The following is a 16544-nucleotide window of genomic DNA, read 5'->3' on the forward strand; positions in this document are numbered from 1 at the left end:
TATCCCAAGAGTTCATGCTTTCTCTAGGTTGTGAGTGTACCTATATCCTAGCTCTGTCTCTTACAGCAAAAGGGAAAAGCATAAGTCTGTAGACCTCGGGATCAACCCCATTGGTCTTAACAGTATCACAGATCTGTAAGAATTCAGCTAAGAACTGATGGGGATCTTCCGATGGAAGTCCATGAAACTTACAATTCTACTGCATTAGAGAAACTAATTGAGGCTTAAGCTCAAAGTTGTTTGCCCCAAGAGCAAGAATTGAGATGCTTCTTCTATAGAAGTTGGAAGTTGGTGCAGTATAGTCACCAAGCATCTTCCTTGCATCTCTAGCATTGTTGTTGGGTTCGGCTGCCATGTCTGCTTCTTTTTCGAGATTTTCTGTAAGGTCATCTCCGGAGTGTTGTGCTTTTGCTTCTCTTACCTTCCTCTTCAGAGTCCTTTCAGATTCAGGATCAGCTTCAACAAGAATGTCATTATCCTTGTTCCTACTCATATGAAAAAGAAGAGAACAAAGGGAGTAGTGAAATCCACTATGTCACAGTATAGAGACTCCTTTATGTGAGTATAAGAATAGAAGAATAGAAGAATGAAAAGAGATAGGAGATGAGTAATTTGAACAGAGAGAAGAGAGAGGGGTTCGAATTATGAGTAGAAGAGAAGTGTTAGCAATTAGATAAAATAAATAGAAAGAGATGAGAGAGAATATTCGAATTTTAAGGAGAGGGAATAGAAAAATATTTTAGTTTAATTTCAAAAATATTAAAAGAAATAAAATAAAATTAGAATTTAAAACAATTAGTTAATTAAAAAGATTTTAAAAAAATGGTTAGTGATTTTCGAAAATTAGAAGTGGAAAAGTAGTTAGGTGGTTTTGAAAAAGATAAGAAATAGTAAACTTTTTTTTAAATTAAAACAAACAAGTCAAGTAGCTAGTTGAAAAAGTTTTGAAAATAAATTTTGAAAAGATAAGAAGCTAGAAAAACATTTTGAAATTAAAATTTTAAAAAGATATGATTGAAATTTATTTTGAAAAAAATTGAAAAAGAGAAAAAAGATTTGATTTTTAAAATTGAAGTTGATGACTTAACTAACAAGAAACTAGAAGATATGATTCTAGAATTCAAAGATTGAACCTTTCTTAACAAGAAAGTAACAAACTTGAAATTTTTGAATCAAAACATTAATTGTTAGCAAGGATTTTAAAAAATATGAAATAAAATTAAGAAAAAGATTTTTGAAAAATTTGTTTTAAAATTTTCGAAAACATTGAAAAAAATTGAAAGATAAATGTTTAAAATATGTTTGATGCAAAAAGTTATGAATTAAAACATGAAAAATCGAAAAAAAATTGAATTGGAAATGAAATTACCTCCCTTGTGTCATCCTGGCGTTAAACGCCCAGAATGCTATCCAATCTGGCATTTAACGCCCACTTGACTGCCTCTTTGGGCGTTTAACGCCAGCCAGATACCCTGGCTGGAATTAAACGCCAGGAATCCTTCTTTACTGGGCATTTTCTAAACGCCCAGAATGCTGCCATTTCTGGCGTTAAACGTCCAGAATGCTGCCCATTCTGTCGTTTAACACCCAAAATGATACCTTTATTGGCGTTAAACGCCCAGAATGATAGCCATTCTGGCGTTTAACGCCCAAAATGCCTCTTTACTGGCATTTTAACGCAGTGAGCTCTTTTTCTCTGTGATTCTTCTGCTTTATGTTTTGAGCTCTCCCTTTTTTTATTATTTGAAATTTTGACTTGACTAACAAGAAATAACTAAATTTTAAAAATTTTTGACCCAGTCAACTCAAAATTTCAAAAATTATGAGAAGAAAAAGAAAAAGATATTTTTTGACTTTTGAATTTTTAATGAGGAGAGAGAAAAACAACAAAATGAAACAAAACATAAAATTTTAAGATCAAAATAAATAATGCATGCAAGAACACTTTGAATGTCAAGATGAACACCAAGAACACTTTGAAGATCATGATGAACATCAAGAACATATTTTTGAAAAATTTTATGAAAAGAAAGACATGCAAGACACCAAACTTAAGAACTTTTATACTAGGGACACTAACAATTCGAAAATGCACCAGAAAAATAAGAAAAGACACAAAACAAGAAAAATTAAAGATCAAACAAGGAAAATTATCAAGAACAACTTGGAGATCAAAGAAGAACACAATGCATGAATTTTCGAAAATCTAAGAAAAATTAAAAACATGCAGTTGACACCAAACTTAAAATTTGACACAAGACTCAAACAAGAAACAAAAAAATTTTTTGGTTTTATGATTTTATTAAATTTTTTTTAAAAAAACTTTTTGAAAAGAAAATAAAGGTTGAAACAAGAAAGAAGGTTACCTAATCTAAGAAACAACATGAATCGTCAGTTGTCCAAACTCGAACAATCTCCGGCAATGGCGCCAAAAACTTGGTGCACATAATTGTGATTCACACTTTTCACAATTCTGGTACAACTAACCAGCAAGTGCACTGGGTCGTCCAAGTAATAAAACCTTACGCGAGTAAGGGTCGATCCCACGGAGATTGCCGGCTTGAAGCAAGCTATGGTCATCTTGTAAATCTTAGTCAGGCGGATTAAATTGGTTATGAGTTTTGATAATTGAAAGATAAATAAAACGTAAATTAAAATAAAGATGCTTATGTAATTCATTGGTGGAAATTTCAGATAAGCGTTTGGAGATGCTTTGTTGCTTCTGAACCTCTGCTTTTCTATTGTCTTCATCCAATCATGCGTGCTCCCTTCCATGGCAAGCTGTATGTTGGTGGATCACTATTGTCAATGGCTACCATCTGTCCTCTCAGTGAAAATGGTCCATCTACGGTTTTTGTACGGCTAATCAATTGTCGGATTTCTCGTCTCGGATGAAAAATACCAGGCGCAGCTACCGCATGGCTAATCATCTGTCGATTTTTACTTGTGTCAAAATAGGATCTCTCTATCCTTTTGCACACTATCACTACAACCAACATTCATGAGTTTGAAGCTCGTCACAGTCATCCCGTCCCAGATCATACTCGGAATACCACAGACAAGGTTTAGACTTTTCGGATCTCAAAAATGCTGCCAATTGGTTCTAGCCTATACTGCGAAGGTTCTAACCTCACGGACTCGGTCCATGGATCAGAGACCCAAGAGACTATATTCCGGCTGTCGTCCAATGACTACGTTGAACATCATGTAGACCACTTGTGGTTGTCAGGCACGCGGATCTTGGCTAAGCGAGTAACGAAGATAGTGGGTGATTGTCACAAATCACCCCTTCATTCTGACTTAACTAAATTAAGTACGAGAGTATATCTTGGAGAAGAAGTAAGCGTGAATTGAAAGAGAAACAATAGTACTTGCATTAATTCATGAAAAACAGCAGAGCTCCGCACCTTAATATATGAGGTGTAGAAACTCCACCGTTGGAAAATACATAAGAGAAAATAGCCTAGGCATGGCCGTGAGGCCATCCAAGCATAAAGTTGATCAAAATATTGAAAGATGATCCAAAGATGAAATACAATAGTGAAAAGTGCTATTTATACTAAACTAGTTACTAGGGATTACAGAAAATAAGTAACTAAGTGCAGATAGTGCAGAAATCCACTTTCGGGGCCCACTTGGTGTGTGTTGGGGCTGAGCATTGAGTTTTACACGTGCATATTCCTTTTCTGGAGTTAAACGCTAGCTTGGATGCCAGTTTGAGCGTTTAACTCCAGCTCTAGTGCCAGTTTCAGCGTTTTATGCCAAAAGGGGTCTCTGGTGGGTGTTTGAACGTCAGTTTGGGCCATCAAATCTCAGGCAAAGTATGGACTATTATATATTTCTTGAAAGCCCAAGATGTCTACTTTCCAACACAATTAAGAATGCGTCAATTGGGTTTCTGTAGCTCCAGAAAATCTACTTCGAGTGCAGGAGGGTCAGAATCCAATAGCATCTGCAGTCCTTTCTCAGCTTCTGAATCAGACTTTTGCTCAGGTCCCTCAATTTCAGCCAGAAAATACCTGAAATTACATAAAAAACACACAAACTTATAGTAAAGTCCAGAAATGTGATTTTTTATAAAAACTAATAAAAATATACTAAAAAGTCACTAAAACATACTAAAAACTATGTAAAAACAATGCCAAAAAGCTTATAAATTATTTGCTCATCATGTATCAATTTAAAAATGGTTGTCACAAAATTAAGAATAAAATACTGGGAATAGAATTCTCAGGTCATCTGAAGAGAGGAGGATTGATGGTTTAGAAGTTATAGTAAACTCTCGTTGTAAGTATAGTTACTAAACCAAGCAATCAACCTTTCTTACAAACGTTTTGGTTGTCACAAGTAACAAACCCCTAAATAAATTGATAATCAAAGTATTTAAACCTCGGGTCATCTTCTTAAGGAATTGCAGGGAGGTATGACTTATTATTGGCTATGAAAAAGGTAAAATTCTGGGGATTTTGAGAATGAGGAACAAGTATGATAAATGATAAGCGAAATAAATAAATAACTATAAAATAAACTCTTGGCAAGATATGAAAATTCGGAAGTCCTATCTTAGTTACTCCTATGATAATGGAAGTTAATCCCACTTAGTTAACCTTTGCGTAAGCAAGGGAAAGTCAAGTGAACCAATTGGTTAGAATTCCCAAGTCCTAGCCAACTCCTAAGGAAAGACTAGAGTTAGTGGAATTCAAATTAATTAGCCGACATAACAATCAATCATGAATAGTTGATAACTCAAGAGCTTCCAGTTAATCAATTAAAGCCAAGAATATAAAAAGCTAAATAAGAATCTTAGATCTGAAATACCTCAAAATCATGAATTAATAAATATATTAAATGTAACATGGGCAGTTGTAGCCAAATAAAGAAGTTGAGTTGAACATAGAAATCCATAAACTAAATTGAGGAAATAAATAAAAGGAACATTGTACCTGTAATTGAAGAAGATGAAAATATTCCTAAATCCTTTAAGAGGAATCCTAATCCTAAATCCTAAGAGAGAGGAGAGAACCTCTCTCTCTAAAAACTACATCTAAAATTATGAAAAGTGAATTATGAAAAGCATGTTGAGTTTCTGCATGTTCCCTGACTTTGATCTGTGTTTCTGGGCCGAAAAGTGGGTTAAAATGCGGCCCAGAATCTCTGCCAGTGACTTTGTAATTCTACAGATCGCGCACGTCACGCGTCTGCGTCGTCCACGCGATCGCGTCACTCAGCATTTTTCGTACCACGCGTGCGCGTCGTCCACGCATTCGCGTCGTTCGTGCAGCTTCCAATCTGCGCGGTCGCGTCAGGCATGCGAACGCGTCACTCTAATTTCTTCCATTTCGCGCGATCGCGTGAGCCATGCAACCGTGTGGCTTCTCGCTGGTCATCTCCTCAATTCCTTGTGTTTCTTCCATTTTTGCACGCTTTCTCTTCATTTTCTAAGCCATTCCTACCCTATGAAGCCTGAAACACTTAACACATAGATCAAGGCATCGAATGATAATAAGAGAGGATTAAGATTAGCTAAATTAAGACCAAAGAAGCATGTTTTCAATCATAGAACTAAACTAGGAAGGAATTGTAAAATCATGCAAATCCTATGAATAAGTGGGTGAAAAGCTTGATAAAACCACTCAATTAAATACAATATAAACCATGAAATAGTGGTTTATCATCGTCTCCCAACGAGCTGCTAAGAGAGTGCTATTTATTTATCAGGAGTTTCTCAGAAATTTGGAGTTTGGGGAATGGGCAAATAAATGATTATAAATTAAAGCAGTTGAAATTAAAGAGAGATTTTTTGTAATTGAAAATAAAAGCCTTGGCTAGGAGAAGATAAATCGGAAGTTCTATCCTTGTTGGATTCCCCAAGATCAATGGTAATAGGTTGTTGTTTTTATTTAGTTAACCCTCAACGAATAAAGGAAAGTCAAGTAGTTGAACTAACTCTAATTCACAAGTCCTAACTCTCTCCCTTGGGAAGGATTAGCGTTAGTGACTAGAGAGCTAGCCAACAACTTCCAATTACTATTTAACTTTTGAGTTTTCCAACTCAAGGGTCTCCTATTAATCAACTCCAAAGCCAAGTTAAAAGTCTACTCCATTGACATGGATGCCATTTTTGTATTCATGTAGAAGGAGTGGAGAAAAGACATGATAATTGGAATTGGGTCGAGATAATCAAGCAAATAAAGGAATAAAATTTAAGAGTACTTTTGCATTAATGAATTCCAAAATTAAAGATATCCATATGTAACTCTGAATAGGGTAAATGGGAAGTTAAAAGAGTAAAGGAATAGGAAACAAACTAGAATGATAAAAACATCAACGGAGGTAGTAACTTTTCTCAATATCCAACTCAAAAGCATAAAACTAAAAGATCTCTGAATGTAAAGAACCCTAGAGGAAGTAGTAATTTCTCTCCAAGATTCCTAAAACTAAAACTAAAAGTAAAAACTGAGAATGTGTGAATGTGTGTTGAGTATCTGCTGTCCCCTGGCTCTAGTCTACATTTCTGAGCCAAAAATTGGGTCCAAACTCAGCCCAAAATCGCCCCCAGCGTCTTCTGCAAATTCTGCATGTGGCGCATGTCACGCGTACGCATCAAGCACGTGTGCGCGTTGATGGTCTTTTGCGTGTTCAAGCATATGCGTCAGGTACGCGTCCGCGTCTCTCCGGAATGCGCCAAGTTGTGCGTACGCGTTAGGTACGCGTACGCATCGATTCTCGCGTCTCTCCGGAATGCGCCATTTTTGCAAGCTTCCTTTCCATCCTCTAAGCCATTCCTGTCCTATAAAGTCTGAAAATACTTAACACACGGATCACGACATCGAATGGTATAAAGGGGAATTAAAAGTACACAATTTAAAGGTTTAGGAAGCAAGTTTTCAATCATAGAACAAAATTGGGAGGGATTTGTAAAACCATGCAGTTTGTATGAATAAGTGTGCAAAGAATTAATGAATACCACTCAATTTAGCACAAGATAAACTATAAAATACTGGTTTATCAATTGGCATTGGCGTTAGTGGGCTAACTTTGCCACTAATGCCAGCTTCTTCTTCTCCCATGGCCACGTTAACACTGGCGTTAGTGGGTGGCTAACGCTGCCACTAACGCCACTTTTCCTTGCACTCCCCACGTTAGCACTGGTGTTAGTGGCGCTCACGTTGCCACTAACACCACCTTTGCTTCCTTTGCTTCACGTTGGTACTGGCGTTAGTGTGCCTAACTTGGCTACTAATGCCACCTCTGCTTCTTTCTTACCTGTAATCAATCAAACAAGTGCATCAAAACCTTGCTATAATCACAAGATAATGCATCATTCATTGCATCAATTAGTCTTTGCATTAATCTCACGAAAATGTTTATAATTCAAAATGTTTGGTTGAATTAAGACATGCATACATAACTCATCCAAATGCTTGCTTATTGACTAAGAAAATGCATAAAACTAACCTAAAACATACTAAAAATGGCTTGTAAAACTAGCCAAGATGCCCTGGTATCACTCACCAGAGCAACAACCACCCCCGCGACCACAACGACCACTACCCCAGCCACAATATCCACCCCCCACCACCAGCACAGTATCCAACGTACTACCCACCTTATTACTTACCACACTATGGACCTCCACCAGGAGACTATCCTTTGTACAATCCCCCTCCTCCGCCATAGCATCCACCTCCACCACCATACTATCCACTACCCTACTATCCACTACAATACAATCCTACCCCACCATACTATCCACTACAAGATCCACCTGCACCAACTCATTCACTACAACAACAATGCCAACAACAAAAAGGAAATGTCAGAAGTTCTTCAATATCTTGGCTATTGGAGTTGGGCCCAAACCAGTTTTGGTTTCCATTTTGGACTCCTGCCACACTGATGGCAAGCTATGCTCAGCAACAACAACAAAATATCGAAGAATCACATGCATGTTCTGTTTGCAGGCCACGCATCTAGCGAGTATCCATTTTGTTCAAATATCGGGTTGATTTTTGACGACCTTTGCCGCTTCACTTGAGTGAAGGATTAGGGATCAATCGTGGTCCAATGTTAGCTGGCCATGAGCTTAGATCCCCCACTGGTACAAACTCAGTTCGATAAACTCTACGAATTTCATCCATCTTGTAGACATCGTAAACATAAACTTGCCAATCATGAACATAAACTCTATGAAATTCAATAATACCTACACCATCCCTCTTAACGACATTTCTCCGTAGATTATTTAGGAAAAAATGCCATGCATCCGTAGTCTCTCCTTCAACGATGGCAAAAGCAAGTGACATGATATTTTGGTTTTCATCTTGAGATATAGCAACCAAAAAAGCTCCTTTGTATTTACCATACTGATGTGTGCCATCAACCTGCACGAGTGGTTTACAATGTTAAAATGCTCAATCCATGGATGGAAGCTCCAAAATACTCGGTGCATTATTTTGACGCCTTCCTCCACTTCAAATCCATGATATGCTGGTGTAGTATCTACCTGAACCATGGATCCTAGGTTTTGCGCACACATTGCCATACACCATGCAGGCAAACACTCATAGAAAACTTCCCAACCACCAAAGAGTTTTGCAAGTGACTTTTGCTTTTGTTTTATGATAGTTTATCGTATAGTTGAATTTCAATTGAACATCTGTAATAACAAGTCGGACCTTCAAGGATGGTCGACTTCCACTAGAGGCCTGATAGCATCCGCAATTATGTTTGAATCCAGTTTTGAATGGTCTTGAGAAATCATTCCCATAGTACACGTATGACTTCCATGGTATCACCTAATTTTTCAACAACACTTTCGTTGAATCAAACTAGCCCAAATAAGCCAATCACAACCTCTACCATACTGCAAGCACTTTGCATAAAACTTCAAAGGCTCAAACTCGTAGACCCTGTAATCGGCCCCTTTAGAAAGGGTATACCTCCTAATTGCCATGACCAAAGCCTCCCTAGAACCAAATTTCATTCCAACAGCAAACTCACCATCTTAAACAAAAGGAATACCTACAAATAAGGAATAATAATTTCATTGTTCTATAAAACTATAGCTCACAGCGTTTAACATTTTAACTCAAAATAAATTTAAAATATCACTGGTCTATAAGCAGTTTGTTTCATGCAGTTACAATATCAAGCAAAATAATGAAACTTATTTGTTTTTTTTCCGGTGCAAAAGAATCTTAATATCAACTACTGTAGCAACATACGAAATCTTGAGATAATCAACATTCTTTAAAAACAAATTAAAATTTTACCAACATTCTTTACCAAATGATAAAGTCACATACTTGGGTTTGCAAAATCAGCAAATTCTGGTACGTGCATATCGTCGAGGTCGAGAGCACACATGAAAGATGGCACATCGAACGAATATCAGCTTGCAATCGTGTTTATTGAACCATGAACTTCCCTTTCAGGATGACTCTCGTTTCCTTCGTCGCTTCCTCCCAACATGTTATTGTTGGCTAAGAACTCTTCTTCACTATTACTATTGTTTTCTTCCCAGTCTATGTTGTCTCCTTCACTTAGCAACGATTCATCTGCTTCGTGGGTATTACCCAATTACTCGAACTCAACATACAACTCTATGATTGGCACATGAGCTTGATTCTGTCTATAAATTATTAACATCTCTAGCATAGTAACTTCATCAATCACATTCATTGATTGAAATTGTATCACACCACCGAAAAACAACACCAGTTGCCTGTATAAAATATTACTTATTCTTTTTGAAGTATCTCCGTATATGTATTGGTATAATCTATTTTTCCACTTTTCAAATAACAACGTGCAAGAAATAGTAAAAGAAATTGGATTTTTACAAATAAATTTTACACCCTCAATTGTATATGGTATAACATTATCATGAAAATATATCAATACACTCACATTAGATTCCATTACTCTTTACAACAAAAACTATAAAAAATTATGACACACTGCGAATATTTTAAAAAAAGTGATAGAAATGAAAAACTTGTTAAGAGAAGAGTGAAAGTGAGTCTGAATATAAAGAAAGAAGTGAAAGTGAACTCATTTGCAAACCCGATTAACTCTTTTATACAAGAGAGTAGATATTAAGTTTTTAATGGTTAATTTAATAAAATAATTAAACCTTTTCAAAAATAATATTAAAATATTAATATTTTACACAATATAGTAATCTTCTCGCACTTAACGAACTGAGAAAAATATCATATAATAGTTTTTCGCTGTAAAAGATTTGATTTATTATTAAAAAAAAAGTTTCTCGCATGGTGCGAGATGGGCTGATAGGCCCTTTTCCCAATTACTTCCTCGCATAGTGCGAGATATGAAAGAAACAAATTTAAAAAAAAAATTAAACCCTTTTCGTATTATATAGTGCGAGAAATAGAAGACCTACCACATCCCAGAACAGTACCTCATAGTCCCATCTTAGCGTATATATCTAATATAATTTTCGTATTAAGTGAAATTAATGACTATCAGATAAAATTGTAAAAACAATTGACTAATTGACTAATTGTTGACTATATAAAATTTAACAATAATAGTAAAATTAAAAATGATAAATAATATTAAAAATAAAATTAAAATTAATTAAATAATAATAAAATTTTTAAAAATATTAAAGACAAAATAAATTTTATCTTGAATAAAATCTAGTCATTATAGCCCTACAAAATCACAAATAAAACCGTTCTAACGAGTTCTACGATATTTTTTGAAAAATGATCAAAATAAAAAAGATTGTCTGAAAATATACTAATATAACACTAAGTTTTTTAGGTTCCCATGCCTATACTTTCAATTGCTTGATGAATGAATTCTATTTCTACCCCTCTTGGGAATCTTCGTAAAACAATCACATCCCAGGAACGAGGACCACCACGGCATCGCACCATTATTAAATGTTGTATACCATTGTAATACTCCAAAATAAATAATAAGTTCGACTACTTTTAGAAGTCAACAGGGTTGAAAGCGAAACTAGTCATTAGGCACTGAACGAATTTATTTAAGGCTAATTTTATGATGTCTTTTATTAGGTGTCTAATTTTTATTTAAATTATTTTTTATAATAATTTTAAAATATTTAAATTTTTTTAATTTTTATAATTCTAAATTTAAAATTAATTACTTAACCTATTTTAATAATTGGATAATCTCTTTTAGATATCATATCAAACACCTTTATTTAAGAAAAAGTATATAAAACCAACTAATAATTAGCCAAGAATGGAACAACATAATTAATTATAATTAGTTTTATTAATTTATAGTTTAATTTGTTTGTTAAATTATTGTTGACTGCGTTCAAAACATGAGGGAAGATACGCTAGTGTTAGGAGAGAATCACGGAACAGATGCTTTGATCATTTATTAGTTGGTTCCATATAATTAATTATGTTTTATTAATACGTAACACATGAAACATAGAAATCATATCAAAAAACCATCCAATTTACAAGAAAAAGAAATATCCGTGTGCCTAATAGTAGTAACATCCGGTTAAAGTCACCAGTACTTCTGGTTTACCAGTTGACTAATTCTTGACTTATATAGAGTTGTTTATTTAATGAGCAGTTCATCTGCTACATCCTTAATGTTTCACACGTCTATAAATTCATGAGAAATTGTATAGAGATGTCGTACCACTTTTGGTCATTGACTCATTTCCAATAACTACAAGTAAATCAAATTACTTTTTAGAAAACACTCAAATTAATCCCGAAAGAATTTCAGATCGAAAAACACTTATTATTCTCATTTTCAATCAAATTTTTAATATATATGATGAGTAAATAAATCTATAATAAATTTTATTATAAGACAGTTAAATCATAAAAATAACACTATAGAACAAATTAATCTCCTTTCAAAATAACGGTAAAACCAATCTCTCTAACAAAAATAATTCTCAAACCTTCTATAAAATAAATATTTATTAAAAAATAAAGTGTTTAATCTGAAATTCTTTAAAAATCAATTTATATATTTTTTTATTAATTATTTTTCAAACATGATAACCCTAGATTGTAATATTGGTAAAGGGTTTTGAATTGTTTATGTTTGGGGTATTGTCGAGGTAACCAAATCTTCAAATTCCAGAATTTACGTATACTTGCTTTTTAAGCTTACATGATTTAGGTGAACCAAAACCCAGTGTGGTTTATCAGTGTAATGCCTGAAATTTTCTTCCTGCCATTGTCTCCAAAAACTAAAATAAAAAGAATAAAAGGCTAAACTTTTGATTTAGATAATTTCTCCATTCTAAAGAGATCTTTCTTTTCTTCGAAGTACTCCTTGAGTCCTTAATTACCATGAGAACCAGATAATATGTCACTTTAGATTGTGTTCACAGAAAAAAAGTACACAAGCTATATCATCTTCAGTTAAGTTACCTACAAAAGGTGTCAGGGTATTAACCTCAATTGGAAACAGCAATCAAACTCAAAAGATTGACCTTATTACATGGCAAACTAATCTACAACACTAGATCGGATTAATCTGAAAACCCACGTCAGGTATCAAACTATAAACTTCCTAAATGATCTAACGCTGAAAGGCATGTGGTACAACTCACAAATGGTTAAACCATTCTCTGTCCATGTTTTGGTGGACCGAGCTCGCAGCTTGAGCCAAATTGCACATGCCCTGTTCAATTTCATCAGATTCAGTTCACAATGCATAACAATCACACAAGCCATATTTTTCCAGATGAACTGAAAAATATGAGGTGGCTACATTACCTGAAATCCTCATGAGTAAAACCAATTCACAAAACCCTCAGCGGATGTGGTCGTACCATCTTAGTCATGCAGGTTTCCAACAAGAGAGTGCGTAAATGATTCGCCCCTTCCAACCTTGCACCAACCACTGACCATCTTCATCAATTAGGAAATCCTTGTGGAAGCCAGACCTTACTTTATCCATTGCCATCCCTATTAACTTAGGATCAAAAGGTTGTTGCGTAAACCCGGCCCTTAATATTCGGACTTGCCACTGCTTATATGTCTCTGGCCGCTCAACTCTCTCGCAGCCTTCACAGGCTATAACATTCAATGCTTCTCGCCCGAATATCTCCTTCTCAATCAGCATCCTCTCCCAGTCTTCACGTGGCACAATAGTTTCAAGCATGTCAAACAGTGAAGAGTAGTGAAACAGTGCTTCCCTGAATCGAGTAACAAAAAAAGGGGCATTAAAGGCCCCATTAATAATGCCATGAATGAAGATATCTGGGTTGATCTTCCTTATCAAATTGAGGAACTTATTCCTTGGACTTTCCACTACCACAGATTCATCCAATAAGTTTTTGCCTCGATAAAAACAAGTAACAACAACATATTCATCTCTATCGATCTTCAGTTCTTCCAGTTGAATTGTTTCCCACTTTTTTGCTATGGCGTTGTACTCAAATGGGACATTGAAAGTTTCAGCATAAGCTGCCAAGCGACGTCCCGTTTCTACAATTCTCTCCGCAGGCCTGAAACCAGGTTGTGGGAAGTCAATTCCTGTGATCCGAAGTTTCGGTGGTCCCCCAGATCTCCACGAAAGCCTCTGAATAAAAGTCGGCCACTGGAAACCATAAAGGATACCAAAATCTATAACATGAACTCTCATTGAGTCTGCAGAAGATGTCCTAATTGTAATGTTTGACATAAAATTTGAAATCTTTCTAAACGGGCATGCAGCAAGGTATAGATGGTATGCTTTAAGAACATCAGCTGCTGATGTTCTTTTACAAATTAAGCCTTTATAGATTTGGCTTCCAGTGCCTGCCAAGCGTGCCTCGAGGCCATCTGCAAACATATGAGCTAACCTCTGACTTCCATCTCCAAAAGGACTCGAGTGCTGCTTGATCTGCTTAAGAAACTCATGGGCACTTTTGGAGTCATCGGCTGCAACAGCTTGTGCACAAAGAACCAGAAGGGTTCTCAAATCAACCACTTCTTTTCTCCCATTTTGTTTCTTACCACGCCCCTTCCCAGTTTTCGATGCTTTTGACTTACCATTTCTCGGCAACATCTTGTCCGTGTTCTTATTCTGTAAAGCATCACGACGTGCCATATAATGTTGCTTACCATCCCCTGCGCTGTGAAGCAGGAATATATCAATCATATCTGACCGCAATGTAGGTTCCAAATAAACTGCAGCTTGCTTGCTGCTTCTATTTTCTTCGTCGTCTCCCTCTTCCCTGTCAGAATGCTTTCTTCCCTTGGATCCTGCTAGAAAAGACTCGCCATCATCCTTCTCTACCTTAACAGACAATGCATTGGTCCCCAATTTAGGCTCTAACGGTGACGACAACTTAGCTGCACTAAAATTGGAAAAGAGACCGTTTCCACTTGGAAGAAATTTACTAGCCTCCTCGACACCCTTCTGAAATTGCAAAATAGATTGACTCTCACTGCTCATATCTGGCACCTGAAGAATGCTATTTGGAGATTCAACAGGACCTTCCAAGCTGCTTATTACGCTATTCGAAGAACTATGAGATGACTGTGAAATGCTATTCCCTTGAAAGTTTTGGCGATGTACTTCCTCTGAGTTCCGCAGAAACGAACTACTCATAACAATGCTTCTAAGATCGCCGTCATTAACAAGATCACTACCATAGTTTTCAAACAAGTCATTAACTCCTTCCCCATCATTTGGATTAATCCCTAATGGCTGAGATGGATACTTTTCACCTATCACCTCATATAACGATTTCTCGGCAACCTGAAGATCCAAAGAATCTTGAAGCATACATGTCTTGTCTTCCATGTCTTCTTCCATTAGGATTTGATTGATGTATCCTAAAATTGCATCAGAAAAATCGCAATCCTCCGGAGAAGGCTCATCATTTGTCAAAATTGAGGATGAATGTGTATTATTAGCTGGTGGCAGTAGATTGGACTGAAGGTAACCGAATTCCCTACTTTGATCAAATAAACCATTTTCAAACCTCTGATTCTGCACAATTGGCAAAGACTGATTCTCCAACCGGAATTCCTTTGTGGAACCACCAAATCCATGAAGATGTGGATCCATTATCATATACTATGCTATCTTTTCTTGACATAAAAATTCAAATTTTTTACTCCTAACCAATCTTCAATAACAACTTTTTCCTCTTCTATTTGAACCACTCGCTCTCTCCCTCTAAGAAAAACAGAATCCTTCAAATCAAAACACAACCATATAAACAAAAAATAAATATTAAGAAAATAAAGTCAAACTTAATAGGTATCATCATGTGGAATTAAAAAGAAAAAGGAAAAAAAATAATCAAAAGATGAAAACAGGATTTACAAATAAATAAGTAAAAAAAAATCAAAAGATGACAAATAAGAGAAACATGTAGAAAGTAGCCGCTACTTTTCTACATTAGACACCAAAAGCTGCCGTATTTCAAACGCAGAGCTCTATAAGTGGAAGAAAATGAAATTAGCATAACATTTAAAAATAATAATTAAAAAATAGAAAGAAAATGAAAGTAAATATGAAAGTAGTGATAGTAATGAGAATGAAGAACAACGGGAGCAAGAAACAGAAAACGTTGAAACAGACATCACCAGAGGCTTACCTCTCAGCATGGCAGACCCACCACAGCACAAGTTCCCAACACAGGAAGCTTTGGATAAAGAATGAAAAGGGTGCCAATTGCCGAAAGAGCTTTCTNATTTAACTCTCAATCTCTCATAAAGTAATAATCCGTTTTTAAAAAACTTAGAGATGCAGCACTCTTTACATTTTGAAATTTACATTTACATTTTAAATTTAAATTCTTAATATTAAAATTTAAATTTAAAATATATGTCATTGATATAAAATATAATAAATAAAAAATTAAATTTATTTAATTAATAAAAAATATAACACTCTTCACTTAATAAAAGATATTTAAGAATAAATTTAAATCTTATTTTATATATATAATAATTCATTAATTATCAACATATTTTTAAATAAGAATAAAATAATAAATAAATTTTTGAAAATTTATATTTTTAAATAAATTTATAAAAAATTTTATTAATATTATTATTTTTCAAAAACTAATATATCTCAAATATAAATCATGCTTATTGTCACTTTTGCATTTTAAATCAATTTTAGATCTGAGCTGAATTAATCTCTTGTGTCTTTTGGAATTGGATACCCGTGGAAGAGAAACGAAGAAGCGGGCTTATAGGTTACTCGAGGGGAAAGGGAGGAGACAGAAAGTATGTTGGGGTCCATAGAAAAATGTAAGGGTTAATCTGAGCCGTTGGTTTTTTTGCCTAGCGACATGATGAGATTGATGACTGACTGGCTATAGCCGTGGAAAAGAAATAAGAACGGGTTGAAATGTAACATGGGTGCGTGTGGGGTTGAGGTCTAGAAACTAGAAAGCTTTAAGACTGTATGGCAGGGAGACACGTGTTTTGCAAAAGTAAGGGTGGAGTCTAATGTTGTTTGCTGTCAGAAAGAATATTTTTTATCCATCTTGTTATGGCACTCGTATAAAGTATTCTAAAAATTAAAATAAAATATAGTAATATGTAATTCTT

General features: G+C 35.1%; 1 protein-coding gene across 2 annotated transcripts; it reads right to left on the bottom strand.

Moving 5' to 3' along the window:
• Positions 1 to 12122: 12122 nt before the first annotated feature.
• On the bottom strand, positions 12123 to 15677 carry LOC107484700 (scarecrow-like protein 9). Of its 2 annotated transcripts, none has more exons than XM_052261028.1 (3): positions 15578 to 15677; positions 12759 to 15153; positions 12123 to 12663 (listed from the first exon to the last, which is right to left on the bottom strand). In XM_052261028.1, the coding sequence occupies exon 2, from the start codon at positions 15046 to 15048 to the stop codon at positions 12823 to 12825; it is 2226 nt and encodes a 741-aa protein (XP_052116988.1). In that variant the 5' UTR covers positions 15049 to 15153; positions 15578 to 15677; the 3' UTR covers positions 12123 to 12663; positions 12759 to 12822. The 2 variants fall into 2 exon arrangements, with proteins under 2 accessions (XP_052116988.1, XP_052116987.1); XM_052261027.1 differs by having other exon boundaries at positions 12124 to 12663; positions 12759 to 15170.
• Positions 15678 to 16544: the final 867 nt, after the last annotated feature.

The sequence above is a fragment of the Arachis duranensis genome, chromosome 4, assembly GCF_000817695.3.
Source record: "Arachis duranensis cultivar V14167 chromosome 4, aradu.V14167.gnm2.J7QH, whole genome shotgun sequence".
Taxonomy (NCBI): domain Eukaryota; kingdom Viridiplantae; phylum Streptophyta; class Magnoliopsida; order Fabales; family Fabaceae; genus Arachis; species Arachis duranensis.

What these genes read in the sequence shown, in the direction of transcription:
- LOC107484700 (XM_052261028.1), bottom strand. Translation starts at nt 15,048, where the DNA reads ATGATAATGGATCCACATCTTCATGGATTTGGTGGTTCCACAAAGGAA.